At 45.7% G+C, this 14,707-nt stretch overlaps 1 protein-coding gene across 1 annotated transcript in view; it reads right to left on the bottom strand.

Annotated features, from left to right (window-relative positions):
• Window positions 1-14,707, bottom strand: part of AARS2 (alanyl-tRNA synthetase 2, mitochondrial) — a 37,013-nt gene that overhangs the window by 14,288 nt on the left and 8,018 nt on the right. Inside the window, exons 6-14 of the mRNA XM_068232678.1 lie at window positions 12,087-12,232; window positions 11,210-11,318; window positions 10,871-10,909; window positions 9,726-9,837; window positions 8,228-8,355; window positions 4,846-4,990; window positions 2,188-2,357; window positions 681-794; window positions 460-600 (exon numbers count right to left, since the gene is read on the bottom strand). Of these exons, the coding sequence (XP_068088779.1) occupies window positions 460-600; window positions 681-794; window positions 2,188-2,357; window positions 4,846-4,990; window positions 8,228-8,355; window positions 9,726-9,837; window positions 10,871-10,909; window positions 11,210-11,318; window positions 12,087-12,232 (1,104 nt within the window). The remainder of the gene's footprint in view (window positions 1-459; window positions 601-680; window positions 795-2,187; window positions 2,358-4,845; window positions 4,991-8,227; window positions 8,356-9,725; window positions 9,838-10,870; window positions 10,910-11,209; window positions 11,319-12,086; window positions 12,233-14,707) is intronic.

The following is a 14,707-nucleotide window of genomic DNA, read 5'->3' on the forward strand; positions in this document are numbered from 1 at the left end:
ATGGCGCACACACAGCACATACAAACCACGCACACACTAATATGTTAGTGAAAGAGTCGATGTACATTTTTTCCCATTTAAAGTACACCTGAAGTGAGAAGGACATGCAAGCTGCCATTTTATTTCCTTTAAGCAATGCAGGTTGCCTAGCTTTCTGCCTCTAATACATTTAGCCATAGACGACCCTGAACAGGCATGCAGATTAGGTGCTCTGACTGAAGTCAGACTGGATTAGCCACATGCTTGTTTCAGGTGTGTTATTCAGACAATACTGCCACCAAAGAGATCAGCAGGACTGCCAGGCAACTGGTATTCTTCAAAGGGAAATAAATATGGCAGCCTCCATATTCCTCTCACTTCAAATGTGCTTTCTTTTCCAGTAACACCTCTGCCATAATAAAACAGTTTATTTTACGCGGGAAGGAAAGGGGTCACTTATGTGACATATCTGATCCTCACCCTGATGCTGACATCAAATCGGAGTCGCTCTGGAGTAACATGTGACCCCTGCTGGGTGGCGCTGTCCCCCAGAACCTGGCGCAGGGCAAAGCTCAGCAGGTGGGTGGCAGTGTGGTTCACCATGCAGGAAGTGCGCCGTGTCTGGGAAGAGAGAGAAGCTGGCGGTGACATCACAGCGATACGACCTGATCTGGCATTTCTGCCATTACCACCTCATATACCTCATCCAGAGACAGTGTCAGCTGATCCCCGACCCTCAGCGGCTCCACAGCGGTCACCTCATGCATCACGTATCCACCGGCAACAGATACCGACTCCACCGGGAACAGGATGTCCTGCAAGCAGCACAGACAAGCTGAGAAACTGGAGACACAGCCTAATAATACCGCTTATAGGAGGTTATTGGCATGGAAATGGGCGTATGTATTGTCACACTGCCGTGGAGCTGGCGCAGGGTGAGCTGCTGCCGTGTTACTATTCCCCCTCCAAGTTGTAGCAACTCGGAGGGAAGTGTAAATCTGGGTCCGGCAATCGCCAGATCCCCGGATTGCCCTTTACGTGCCTCGCGCACTATGGCATTACTGCTGTAGCGTCGCCTAGTTTCAGCATTCGGCACAGAAATCGCCTGCTTCGTGGTAATGGCCTCATCTGTGTTATATAAAGCTATACAGAGCGATTTTTCCGCCGCCACCTCCATCCCCCATGGCAGAACACAACTGGCGTATGACTTCGATTCGCCAAGCCTTACTGCATTCATTAAAGCAGAAAAAAATGGTTTTACCAAAGTTTACTGCTGTTTTAGGACGTAACAGAAACTTTGTCTACTAATTTTATGTTATTATGTGGTCTAGACACACAGGAAGCAATCAGGTCCTATTTCTGTGACTGAAGATGCATTTCTAATGGAATACAGAGGAGAAAGCATTGTGGCCTGCAGCTGCTGTGGAACGAACGGTTATCATTTGCATGCAAATTTTAATAAGCGTGAACCCTGCTTCACAGGTCTTGTGGAGTCCAGGTCTGACCTCCACTAATTATAGGAGAAAAGTGTATTGTATGTATTATGGATATAGTCAGATACCACAGGACACCATCACAGGTCTTGTAGAGTCCAGGCCTGACCACCAGGAGAGCTGCAGACTGATAGTGTATTATAGATATATAGTCAGATACCACAGGACACCTTCACAGGTCTTGGAATGCCTTGATTTGTCAGAGCTATTTAATTGACACAAGGGAAAGCTACACAGTGTTAGCCAAGTCAGGCTAATGTTTTGGCTGACCAGTGTATACATAAGTTTAATGCAGGGCTGTGGAGTCGGGAGTTGGAGTCAGCGCAATTTTGGGTACCCGGAGTCGGGGATTTTATAAACTGAGGAGTCAGAGTTGGGAGTCGGATGATTTTTGTACAAAATCCACAGCCCTGGTAAGTAATAGACTAAGGAGTTGGAGTCGAGGAGTCGGAGCCATTTTGGGTATCGGAGTCGGTGGTTTCTTAAACTGAGGAGTCAGAAGATTTTTGTTGTTGGTTTAATGCACATTTTTTGGACAAGAAAATGGCAGCTGTGGATGCAGAAGAGCTGGCTGTATAGGAAGAGATAATCAGGATAAGCTATGGCATGTGCAGTAATGGTAGAATCACTAGCGGCAGTAATACTGGGGAAGGGCAGGAGGGGGTAATGGAAACGATGTAATGAGGAGATTGATCTATGATCCAACAGATCTTACCTGTTCTCCTTCTCGCACAAAGTACCCCTGGTCTGAGCTCTGACCGCCTTGCTCCGCATAGTAACAGGTCCTGTCCAGGATAACCCCACAGCGCTGACCTCTTCTGACCTCACTGCACAGGGACTGATCCTGGTACAGCATTAGGACGGTGGCCTCACAGGGACTAAACACTGCAAGCAGAAGATAGCTATCATTACACAGGGACTGATCCTAGTACAGCATTAGGATGGTGGCCTTACAGGGACTAAACACTGCAAGCAGAGAATGGCAGAAATAAAACAGCTGGACTGTAAGTAATGTCACATACCTAACAAATTGTCTGCTGGGATTCCAGCCCACTACAAACAGGGGCAGATATGGGATTTGTGGTGCAGCTAGGGAACTAAAGGTCTCAGCAAGCCCTGCCCCCTTCTAGCTGAAGGCCTAACATTTCCCCAGCCCTAACCTGGTGACCAATAGAGATGGGAAGTTCGGATCTTTTCAATGATCCGGATGATTCGAATCGGATCATTGAAAAGATCCGAATCTTTGATCCGAATCTCGGATCATTTTACAAGGGAAGCATTCGGGGGGTGAAATGACTAGCAGGGCAGGAGAAGGAGAGGGGGGGGGGGTGGACACACAGAGAAGGGGAGAAGATGGACAGAGGGCAGGGAGTGGACAGAGAAGGGAGGAGGGAAGCAGAGAGCAGAAATGTTTGTTTGCACACAATACCCACATACTGCAATCATATGCTTTACATGTATTTCACCTACATGTTCATCTGTATACCTTGAATGGAAACGTCGCACAGTGAAAGAAAGCATTCCCCAATGCATTCCCAGAAGATAAGTGCAGCTGTTTAGAGCGAGTGCAGGAGGATCATATTGCGCTGCAATCACAGTGCCTGCAAAGTTACTGAGCTATGCTGAGCTGAGCCAAAAGTTTCCAATGTGTTCACTGTGCAGCACTACGGAACAGCCAGCCTATAATGGGCAGCACGTTATAGCCAGTATGTGTGCTCTACACATATCTGGCAGTGGCACCCATGTCCCCTCTACCTGTCCCTGAGAAGAAGCCCTGCAGCGAGTGGTTAAAACAGCAGCAGTCATTGTCAGCACTGAACTACCATCACTGGAACATTTGTATAAGACTCGCTGTATGAGAAGGGCCAAAAACATTATCAAGAATAACAATCACCCTGGAAACATCTTGTTTGAGTTGCTGCCATCCGGTAAACGTTTCAGAACGAGCACACACACACACACACACACACACACACACACACAGACAGACACAGACACACACACAGACACACACACAGACACACACAGACACACACAGACACACACAGACACACACAGACACACACAGACACACACAGACACACACAGACACACACAGACACACACAGACACACACAGACACACACAGACACACACACCTTTTTCCCCATCCACCATAAACTTGATGAACTCTGAATCCTCTCTGAAATAATTAACACTGTGTACAAATTGTTTAACCTCCCTGGCGTTCTATTAAGATCGCCAGGGCAGCTGCGGGAGGGTTTTTTTTTTTTATAAAAAAAAACTATTACAATGGCTGCATGAAAGCCCACTAGAGGGCGCTCCTGTAGCGTACTTCCGATCGCCTCCGGCGATCAGAAGTAACAAGGAAGGCCGCAATGAGCAGCCTTCCTTGTTTCGCTTTCCTCGTCGCCATGGCGACGAGCGGAGTGACGTCATGGACGTCAGCCGACGTCCTGACGTCTGCCGCCTCCGATGCAGCCCTTAGCGCTGGCCGGAACTGTTTGTTCCGGCTGCGCTGGGCTCGGGCGGCTGGGGGGACCCTCTTTCGCCGCTGCACACGGCGATCAGGTAGCACACGCGGCTGGCAAAGTGCCGGCTGCGTGTGCTGCTTTTTATTTGAAAGAAATCGGCCCAGCAGGGCCTGAGCGGCAGCCTCTGGCGGTGATGGACGAGCTGAGCTCGTCCAGACCGCTAAGGAGGTTAAATATCTGTAATACCTGGCATACTTGTATGATTTCTTCTATTTCTACCTTTGTTACTATCACTATGTTCACTATATGCACCGTGGGGTTGTCATAAAAAGTGATATCGTTGTGTTACACAATGACAATAAAGTGCTTGAATCTTGAAGCTCATCTAATTCAAAGAGACCAAATACGACACGTATGTCACTCAGGCAGGGTGTGATCATGTGCTTCTCTTGTATTCAGCATTGAGAGGCAGTGTGGGTGAATCCTCTGGCGGTTGGAGCATCAGGACTCACCTGCACTCCCCCTCTTGGTGTCGCATGTGGGTTTGGGGGTCTTGGGGTGTGGCAGAGCCCAGATCCCCCTTCTGTCATGTGCACCTGTGTGTGATCAACTCAGAAATCCTTTGTGATCTACCGGTAAATCACGATCTTTGCAATGGGCACCCCTGATGTACACATACACTAGATTAACACACACTGTATAAATACACACAGTGTACAGACACTGAGTGTATACACAATGCGCTAACGCCCTGTACACACACATGGTGTACACACTCTAAACCAACGCTGTACAAACACTTGCAGTACTCCTCTTTCTGCCATCAGTTGGGCTCACACACCGTCACCCATATTTCCCTCCCAATAAGCCAGCTATTCCATGGCCTATAAGCCTCTTACCATACTTGCCATCCTCCTGCAGGGTATAGGCGTATTTGGGGGAGTCGTCAGTGCTGGGGACCCCCTGCTTCTGCAGCTCTGCCAGCGAGTGGACATCCAGCTCCAGCCCTGTTTCCTCCTCCACCTGATGATTCCTGGTCTTCTTCTGCACACAGGAAACAGGTCATTTTTATTTATCACATTATTTTCCAATGACAGTTGTGCTCATAAGTTTACATACCATGACAGAATTTATGATTTCTTAAACATTTTTCAGAGAATATGAATGATAACACCAAAACTTTTCTTTCACTCATGGTTAGTGGTTGGCTGAAGGTTATAGAAGGGAGAAACCAAAGCAGAGAAAAGGTGAAAACGGAAAATAAGAAAGTTACCATAATAAAAACCTATGTCCCTAATTTCACAATATTATTACCGTATATACTCTAGTATAAACCGAGTTTTTGGGCCCAAAAGTGGGGGTCTCGGTTTATACTCGAGTCAACTACTCTAGTAACTAAAATACAACCCCCGGTGAGCACCCCCACCCGCCACAGAAAGAGTGGAGCTGGATTGTAAGCCACCGTCCCTTCCGAGCAGAGCAGCATGTATTGTAAGCATCTTGCAGCGTGTTGAGGTGAGGTTGCATTGCTCTCACCTGCTGGCTGCTGCCCGGGCATCAGCCGGCATGTACTGTGCTTCTCCTGCCGGTTCTCTGCTGCCCTCTCACGCCAATTTCCCCCCCCTGTCAGTGGATCAGAGCTCTGAAAACTTTCTACATGGCAAGGAGTCCTCTGCTGTTCCTCCTAGTCGCATTGCTATGACTCCTGCAGTGCCATATAGGCGCCACTAGAGGGCGGCATAGCGATAAGGTTAGAAAGGACTCCTTACCGTGTAGCAAGTTTCTGGAGCTCCGATCCACTGACAGCGGGGGGGAAATTGGCTGGAGAGGGCAGCGGATAAACGGCAGGAGAAGCACAGTACATGCCGACCGATGCCCGGGCAGCAGCAAGCAGGTGAGAGCAATACAGCCTCAGCTCAACACACTACACGCTGCAAGCTGCTCACAATACATGCTTGCTCTGCTCGGACAGCAGCTTACAATCAAGCTACACTCTTCCTGTGGTGGGTGGGGGTGCTCGTGGGGACTTACAATTTATTAACAGTAAATTTACAGCATACGTAACTAGCTTCAAAGCAGATATGACCTTTCCCTGGCACCTGTGTGCTCCTGAGCTTCATCTCAGCTCTAAAAGTTTATCAAAAGCATAATAACCTTTAAAGAAAAAAATATCTCTTTGTTTATAGCTAATACAAAATCCTGCAATACATCTGCAATGTGTCTACTTCCTGCTTTCATGGAAACAGACATATAGTTAGCATCCTATATTTACTAATTAGCTGCTCTGCCCTGACATTCAGCTAACAGATGAGGGGGAGGCATTTCCCTGTTTTTCTTCTATCCACTGCAAGAGGTCCACTCTAAAAGTCACCAGTGGCTGCTGCATTTCCCATCCCCGGCTTATACGCGAGTCAATCATTTTTCCACGATTTTTAAGGTAAAAGTTGGGGGGGGGGGGGGGGGGGCGTGGGGGGTGTTGGGTTGGGTCGGCTTATACTCGAGTATATACGGTAGGTAGTAATTAAAAATACTGAAAGAGACTCTAACAAATTTTTCAGCCTTAGTTCTTCTATCCTATACGTTCCTATGCCTGTTCTAATGTGCTGGGGCTTACTGTAGCCTTTCCTAATTACACTGTCTCTGTAATAAATCAATGTATCTTTCCTCTGTCGTGTCTGTCAGGCTAAGGCTTTGAATGTGTGGAATGTGCAGGGCTGCTTGTCATTGGATAGAAGCGATACACACCCTCTGCAGGCCCCCTGCACACTCTGAATGACTCACACACTCTGTATATGTGAACCTATTACAAGCTGGTTAGTTTGTTTGTAAATACTGCCTAAAACTGTTAATTACAAGCCAGGATTGCAGCAGAGAGTGGCAGAAACAGCACAGAGGGGCACAGGAGAAAATAAGGAATAGAATGGTATGCTTTTTAGTGTAAGAATATTAGAGTACAGATTCTCTTTAACAACATACTAATAGTTTTGAGTTGATACAAATTTTATGTTACTTTTATGCAGCTTGGACTTGCACTTTTCTTGTCAGTATAAAAAAAATCGCAATCTGTATCACATCCGCCGTCCATATTCCCTGCACTGCAATAATCCATAATACCAAATTAAATACCACATGAGGTAAAAAGCTTAGTGAAATTTAGGTCATGCAGTTTTTTAGTAAAATACCAAACTAATACAGACCTGTATGAAGAAAGATCTTAGTGAATTTAGGATATAAAAAAATAAAAAGGATCGAAAATACTGCATGAGGTAAATTACCAAACATTAAATGTTTACCGAACACGTCTACCAAACTTACATTTTTACAGAAAAGTTGACTGTGCATGTGTGTGCTAGGCAGTGTTGCCAACTCATCCCTTTAATTTCTGACACATGAATTATACAGGTTTCGTGGCTAGGTAGATGCAGTTAAAGCAATGATTATGTGTAAGTAGCCCCAGAGCCTGTATAACTCATGCTGCGTACACACTGGCGACTATGGTCGTTTGAAACAGCTCATTAACGATCGTTCCGCCGACAATCGGGGAAAGAACTTTACCCAACGATCATTAACACGAACGACAAAAGAACGACATCGGGAAGATGGAAATATCCAACCTGACGGATCATATCTACCGACAATCGTTACAAAACTATAGTGTGTACAGACATCGGCCGAGAACGATCGTTACAAGGGCCAATGCGCCTGCGTTGAATTCTGCCCAGCTTCAGTACTTCCTTTGTAGCGCGGCCGTAAAGATTGTTACATTGCTCATTTCAATTAAACTTTCTTTTCAAGTTAACAATCATATATTTGTATCTATTGTAACTCCATGTCAGTGTTTTTTTTTTATTTTATTTTATATAAATATGTACGCAACATTTCCTTCTGATCGTTCTTTTCTGCGAGAACTATCGTTAAAATGTGTATGATGATCGCTGCATCCCATCGTTGCATACCAATCTTTCCAATATCGTTCGTCTGGTAACAAACGATAGTTATCGCAAGTGTGTACGAAGCATTAGATGTGTCAGTAATTAAAGAGATGAGTTGGCAACACTGGTGCTAGGGATGATCAATGAGATGCAAATAATTTCTCCTCGCATTCAAATTTCAAGGAAATGTTATGCAGCTTGAAGTCCATTTTCAAGTTGCATATAATTTATGAAAATGTAATGAAAGGAGAATTGATTTGCATCTCTGATCATCCCCAGTGTGTGCACCATTACATAGCTGGATTACAGGGACAACAGGGCTGCTGCATGCTAAACACAGAATACTAACCTTTTCCTCCTCGTCCCTCAGCTGCTCCAGGGCTGCGCTGTCCACAGATGAGCCCCTCTCCTCCAGCATCAGGCCAATGAGATCCAGAGGAAAGCCGAGATTCCTGTGCAGAGACCAGGCCACGTCCGCTGCAAACAGATCAGCCAATCACAAACTGTTATTCCAGGCAGAATATACCCGGCTGTGCTTTCTATACTTTCTGATAATCATTTCTAAAGATCTCAAATCATCTCCAGTTATTACTATCAATAAACTTTATTTATAAAGTGCTAACATATTATGCAGCACTGTAAAATAAGAAGGGGAGACATTACAGTGTTAAACAAGTTACAGAGGGGCATTTTAGAGTTACATAATCTTACAGTAAATAGTGATGGGATAATGCAGGAATAAGTATAGCAGATGAGTCGCTGAGTCCATATGGTGATGGAGAAGACAAATGGGAAGGATAGCCTTGCAAAATAGGCTTATAACCTAAAGGCCAAGGCAGGGCTGTGGAGTCAGGGATGGAGTCGGAGCAATTTTGGGTACCTGGAGTTGGAGGTTTCATAAACTGAGGAGTAGGAGTCGGATGATTTTTGTACCCAACTCCATAGCCATGCAAAGGCTGTGGAGTCGGAGTTGAGGAGTCAGCGTAATTTTGGGTACCTGGAGTCGGGAGTTGGATGATTTTTGTACCGACCCCACAGCCCTGCTAAAGGGTGGGTTGTATGTCTAAGGGAGGGGGTTGGAGCTATGAAGATGGTGCGTAAGCAATGGTGTAAGGATGGGTCTTTAAAAGGAACCTGAGGTGTGAGATCTATGGGAGTGGTCATATTTATTTCCTTTTAAACAATACCAGTTGCCCGGCAGTTCTGCTGATTTTTCTGGTCTAAATCACACACCTGAAACAAGCATGCAGCTAATCTTGTCAGATTTGTCAGACATGATCTGCATGCTTGTTCAGGGTCCATGGCTTAAAGTATTAAAGACAGAGGTTCAGCAGGACAACCAGGCAATGTACATTATTTAAAAATAAAGAAACATGTCAGCCTCCATAGCTGTGACTTGCCTTGCCACTATCTGTCTGCAATTACTTTGTTACAGTTTGCCTCCCACACTGGGGTCATATCAGATCATAGTGAGGGGTGCTGAGGAATGTGTATTAGTGGTTAGGTAATTGTAATTGCTGCATCTGCAACTCAAGGGCAGCCTGGGTCATATCAGTATTTCAGTATTGGTGGCTGTGTGACTGTGGTTGTAGATTGTTGCAGGTCAGCCCGGGTCACATCAGATCACAGTGAGGAGTGCTGAGGGGTGTGCATTAACAGCTGCGTGATATCAGTTACAGCCTCTGCAGCTAGACAGCAGCCTAGGCCATATCAGAACATACTGAGGGTGCTGGGAGGTGTCATCTAGTGACTGTGATTCTAGATGTAGCAACTGCAGCGTGGGCCATATCAGATGCTAGTGAGAGGCTGAACAGGCATTCCCGTGCCTCTATTGAACGACCACTCACCCGGGAAGCTGTCACTGGAGCCCCCCTGCTGCAGAGTGCGCTCTATGATCCGCCGTCCCTGCTGCAGAGATGCTAAAAATGCCTCCTCGTTTTCATCGATAATTCTCATGATCTGAAATCACACACATTCCAAATGATACATCTTAGAAGCTGGAGGATAAACATCAGGAAACGTATCTGCACTTTTCCCAACCAAGAAAAAATGGTTACCAAACCAACTCTGAACTGTACCTGAATTGGTGGAACTGCTAGAGTGGAAGTGGCGCCCTCTACTGGTACTGATGATGTGCTGTATCTATGGCTTCATCCCCACTAGAATGGCAGTTATCCCCTCATACAAGGCACCGTCCCATCCCACTATAAGAGCAGTCACCCAGGGCTAGAGGCGCTGTAGTGACACATACCCTAATGTAGTCAATTATTCAGGATACCTACTTTTACATCAATTATCCTGGTGTTAGCACCACACCCCTTTCTATATATAGTCGCTTAGCCCCACCCTTCCAATGATGTCAAAGCCTAGGCGGTTTAGATAAGCAGAATCCTTCTCTCAGTGCATTCTGGGAAACTAGGTATAATTTCTACTTGCTTAAAGAGTAAACATACCACAGCGATGCGCCTAACCGGACTACATATGTTGCCTCTTGTGATTAATTTCAGAATGTAAATCAGGGAGAGCAAAGATATTACAATGGGCAAACACTGACTAAATTATTTACAAATAAATATTGTAAAAAAATAAGCCATTTTATTCATTATGTTATTTTCATATATGTGTATGGTTGAGCTGCCAGTGAGCTGGGTGCAGGGTGAGCTCTCCCTGCTGCTGCTGAAATCTGAACATCTCCCCCCCCCCCCCCCCCCCCCCCAAAGTCATAGCAACACGGAGAGAGATGTATTTTGAGGTCTCGCACTTTTTGCAGTCCCGAACTACTCTTGCGATGGGCGCACAGCATAGCACTAGTGCTATGACGGTGCCCAGCTTCGGCAGAGGATCAGCAGGACAGCCAGGCAATGTGCATTATTTAAAAGGAAATAAACATGTCGGCCTCCATATCCCTCTCATATCAGGTTACCTTTAAGTTGCTACTTGCAAAGCATTCTGGGTATTCTGCTATAGTGAAGAAAACTGACCACTGACTGACCTGTGACTGCTCCTTCTGAAGTTCAGGATAAGTTTCTCCCTGTAAAAACAAATCACAAGAGGTGTAATATAATTATACTGTATGCGAGACTATACATTGATCATACCAGATTACTGATCCTGAGATTGACAAGTAAACCTGAGACACCTACATACAGTATTTCACAAATGTGATCACACCTCTCTTATTTTTGTAAATATTTTATATCTTTCCATGGGACAATACTGAAGATGTGACATTTTGATACAAGGTAGTCAGTGTACAGCTTGTATAACAGTACAGTACCTCTACACATTGGATTCTTGACTACTATGGGCTACTATGGGCACCTCTACTCACCAGAATGCCCACCACTGTTGGTACCAGCGTAGACAAGAACCCAGGAGGTGCTCGCAGAATGTCAGAAGAAAACCTGACGGCTCTCCGCAGAATGCGTCGCAGCACCAGCCTGCAGGGGGAACAAAGTGTTAATGATGAGACACGAGTACTGGTTCTGTTTACAGCACACAACATTCCACATAACAGACAGGCTGACTATGCAGCCATCCAGATGAACATTTCTCCAAATCAAGTGTGGAAATGCACAGCCAATCAGGAGTAAAGTCCTTTCCCGGTTTACACTAGGTTAAACCTTTTCTCAAAGAATGGTACTCCTATTAGGAACTGATAAGGAAAAACTGCTCTGTGACTGACAAATACTTCAGATAACAGGGTGAGCTAACCTCACAGAGAAATCTAAAACCACAAAATGTTCTCAAAAGGAAGGTGTGTCGCTCCTGCATTCTCCGTCTCATTTTGGTCCAAGTGTAGAGGAGGGAAAATAGAATGCTTATGTATTAGGATTCTTCTAGTATTCCATTGACACTTGCACTGGCAGTAGGTGTTGCATCTCCGAGGGGCGAAGCTGACTACCACGTAACCACCCTCTGCAGTTACTCTTCTCAGCTAAGAGAAGTTCGGGAAGGTGGGAAGAGGGAAGAGGAAAGAGGGTAAGGGAAGGGGAAAGAAAGTGAGGGAAGGAAGGCGGGAATAGGTGAAGGAAAGAAGGCAGGAGAAGGGTGGGAAGGCTGAGAAATGTGAGAGAAGTTAGTAAAAGGTGAAGGGGAAGGCAAGTGAAATGGAGGAAGTTGAGGGAAAATAGAGGAAGGAGTCAGGGAGGTGGGCATTTTCATTACAAAAATCTAACTTGTAGCCAGGCACAGGACATAGTACTCACTCTGCACTGGTCATGCCAGGGTACACGCCATCAGCGATAGAGACACACAGAGTCCTGATGTGATCTGCCACCACCCGGTACGCCATGTCCACATGACCAGCGTCCTCAGCGCCCACCTGGCCCCGGTATGGAGGAGCCCGAGAACCCTGCAGAGATAACCATCACGGGATAGATGACTGCTGATGTCAACAAACATTACACCAATAATTCTGTCATAAAGCGGAGCTCCGACCACATCCCTATCTCTAAGCACTGCATAGGAGAAGGAAGAGTTATATTGTTGCCTGAGCTCATCAGGAGAATTTTCCTGCACTCCCTTCCACTGGTTCCATGATTGGACTGGCTGAAGAGGAGGCGGGAAGCCTCATTAGGATTCAGAGGCTTCACTGTAAGGCAGACGCTAGTCTAAACACTCCAAACAGAATTACCTAATAAAGAGGAACCCCCTCGCCTGAAGCATGCATCATGCCTGCACAAGGGTTCCTGGAATTTACTGTAGTAGCGTTTTCGCCAATTAAATGATGTAGGTAGGAAAACAATCATAATTAGTTAAAGTAATACCTTTTCAGGGACTGATTTACCAAGAGGCACGTGCCTACAGGCGCCTGATAATGGAAAGGCGGCTCACTCCCCTCCCCTAGTGCCTCCCTCCATTGTTCCCTATGCAAAGTCCTGAGCAGAGTGGAAATGAGAGTCCAGTCACCCAGCTTTCGGCATTCCACTGATGAGATCTCCCTTCAGCTGGGGGCACCTCTAGCTACTTAATACCTCTGACTACCTATTACTAAGAGAAACCTGTAGTGTGGCTGGATAGTGTACTGTTTAAGGGCTCTGCCTCTGGCACAGGAGACCAGGTTTCGAAACTCGGCTCTGCCTGTTCAGTAAGCCAGCACCTATTCAGTGAGAAGACCTTGGGCAAAACTCCCTAACACTGTCACTGCCTACAGAGCGCAAACTAGTTGCTGCAGCTCTGGCTCTTAAGTGTCCACCAGGAGAAAAGTGTGGTATAAATGTTCTGTGTCTTGTCTGAAGCTAACTATGACAAGCAAGGGGGGTAAGGGAGAAGTGAAAGCTAGGCCAACCTTAAGGTATGGTACAGGGTTTGTAGGTTCCTGGAGGGTGAATGTAAATCCAGATCTGTAATCCTTTTTATGATTGTGGAGACCTGCGCTGGTTTACCTTTGACATTACCCATTTGAGTGATGGTGGGGGGGCTGGATGAATTTGTGTGCTCAGAATCAGGCTACACAGCATGAAATGACTGTCATTAATCCCAGCAATGTGCAGAGATGAGGGTTAAACCAGGGCTTTGGAGTCGGTACAAAAATCCACCGACTCCTCTAATTTGCATATTACAATTTTGTTGATTGAAAGTATGTAACATGAAATGCATCTCTTAACTGTCAACGCTTAGGAATTTTAAAATACAACTGAAGTGAGAGGGATATGGAGGCTGCCATATTTATTTCCTTTTAAACAATACCAGTTACCTGGCTAGCCGGCTGATCTTCTGCCTCTAATACTTTAAGTCATAGACTAAAACTAGTCCTTGGTAAGAGTACTTGTAGAAGACAGGAACAAAGTACATCTATCAGGCCCTAGGCAATGTAACTGTGGGTACATGTAAGGCTCAACACACACCATACAATCTTGGTTGTTCAATCTTACCACTTTCATGTAGAATAAGAGCTTATTCAATCAATCGTTCAAGGTATTTTCAATCTGTTGGCCCTTATACTACATACATTTGGTAAATCTGTACAACCAAGATTGTATGGTGTTTGTTGAGCCTATGAGTGATGTGCAGGTACTCTGCAGGGGATTCTTCCTCTATTACACATTCTTCATGTACAATCTGAACAAGGTTTATGGGTGATAGACAACACCTCTGTGTTCAATGTGCACAGCATTCTTAGTGGATTCCCTGCATCTCTGTGGGGAGTGCATATGTAGAGTATAGTACTACTGTGTAACAAAGTAAACCTGAGACAGGATTAAATTAAAGTTTTACACATACCTGGGGCTTTCTCCAGCCCCCTTCAGGCTAATCAGTCCCTTGCTGACCTCCTCCACCACCTGGATCTTCTGCTATGGGTCCAGGTACTTGAGCCAGTCTGGCGTAGTGCGCATGCACACACTCCACCGCCGGGAGCGTACTACACCTGTGCAGCAGTATTGCGCAGGCGCAGAAAGTTCCTGGCTGTGGGAGCGGCACGCGGCCGGACAGCGCTGACTGGCTGAATTACCAGGACTCATAGCAGAAGATCCAGGTGGCGGAGGAGGACAGCGAGGGACTGATTAGCCTGAAGGGGGCTGGAGGAAGCTCCAGGTATCTATAAAACTTTTCTTTTCATCCATCTCAGGTACCCTTTAATTCGTAGTCGTCAAACCAAATTTTAACAACATATCCAATTATTTGTTTTCATGAGCAAAGGGAGTGCATATATTTGCAAAAACCAGCAGCAACGCAGAATTATTTCCATCTCATTGACCATCTCTATTAGTGACACAGCTACACATCAGGCTTTATTCTTACAGCATAGATGTTATTTAGTATATACATGTGTACGTGTGTATGTACTAAATAACATCTAAATACACATACAGTACATACATACATA

The sequence above is a fragment of the Hyperolius riggenbachi genome, chromosome 4 (genome assembly GCF_040937935.1).
Source record: "Hyperolius riggenbachi isolate aHypRig1 chromosome 4, aHypRig1.pri, whole genome shotgun sequence".
Lineage (NCBI taxonomy): Eukaryota > Metazoa > Chordata > Amphibia > Anura > Hyperoliidae > Hyperolius > Hyperolius riggenbachi.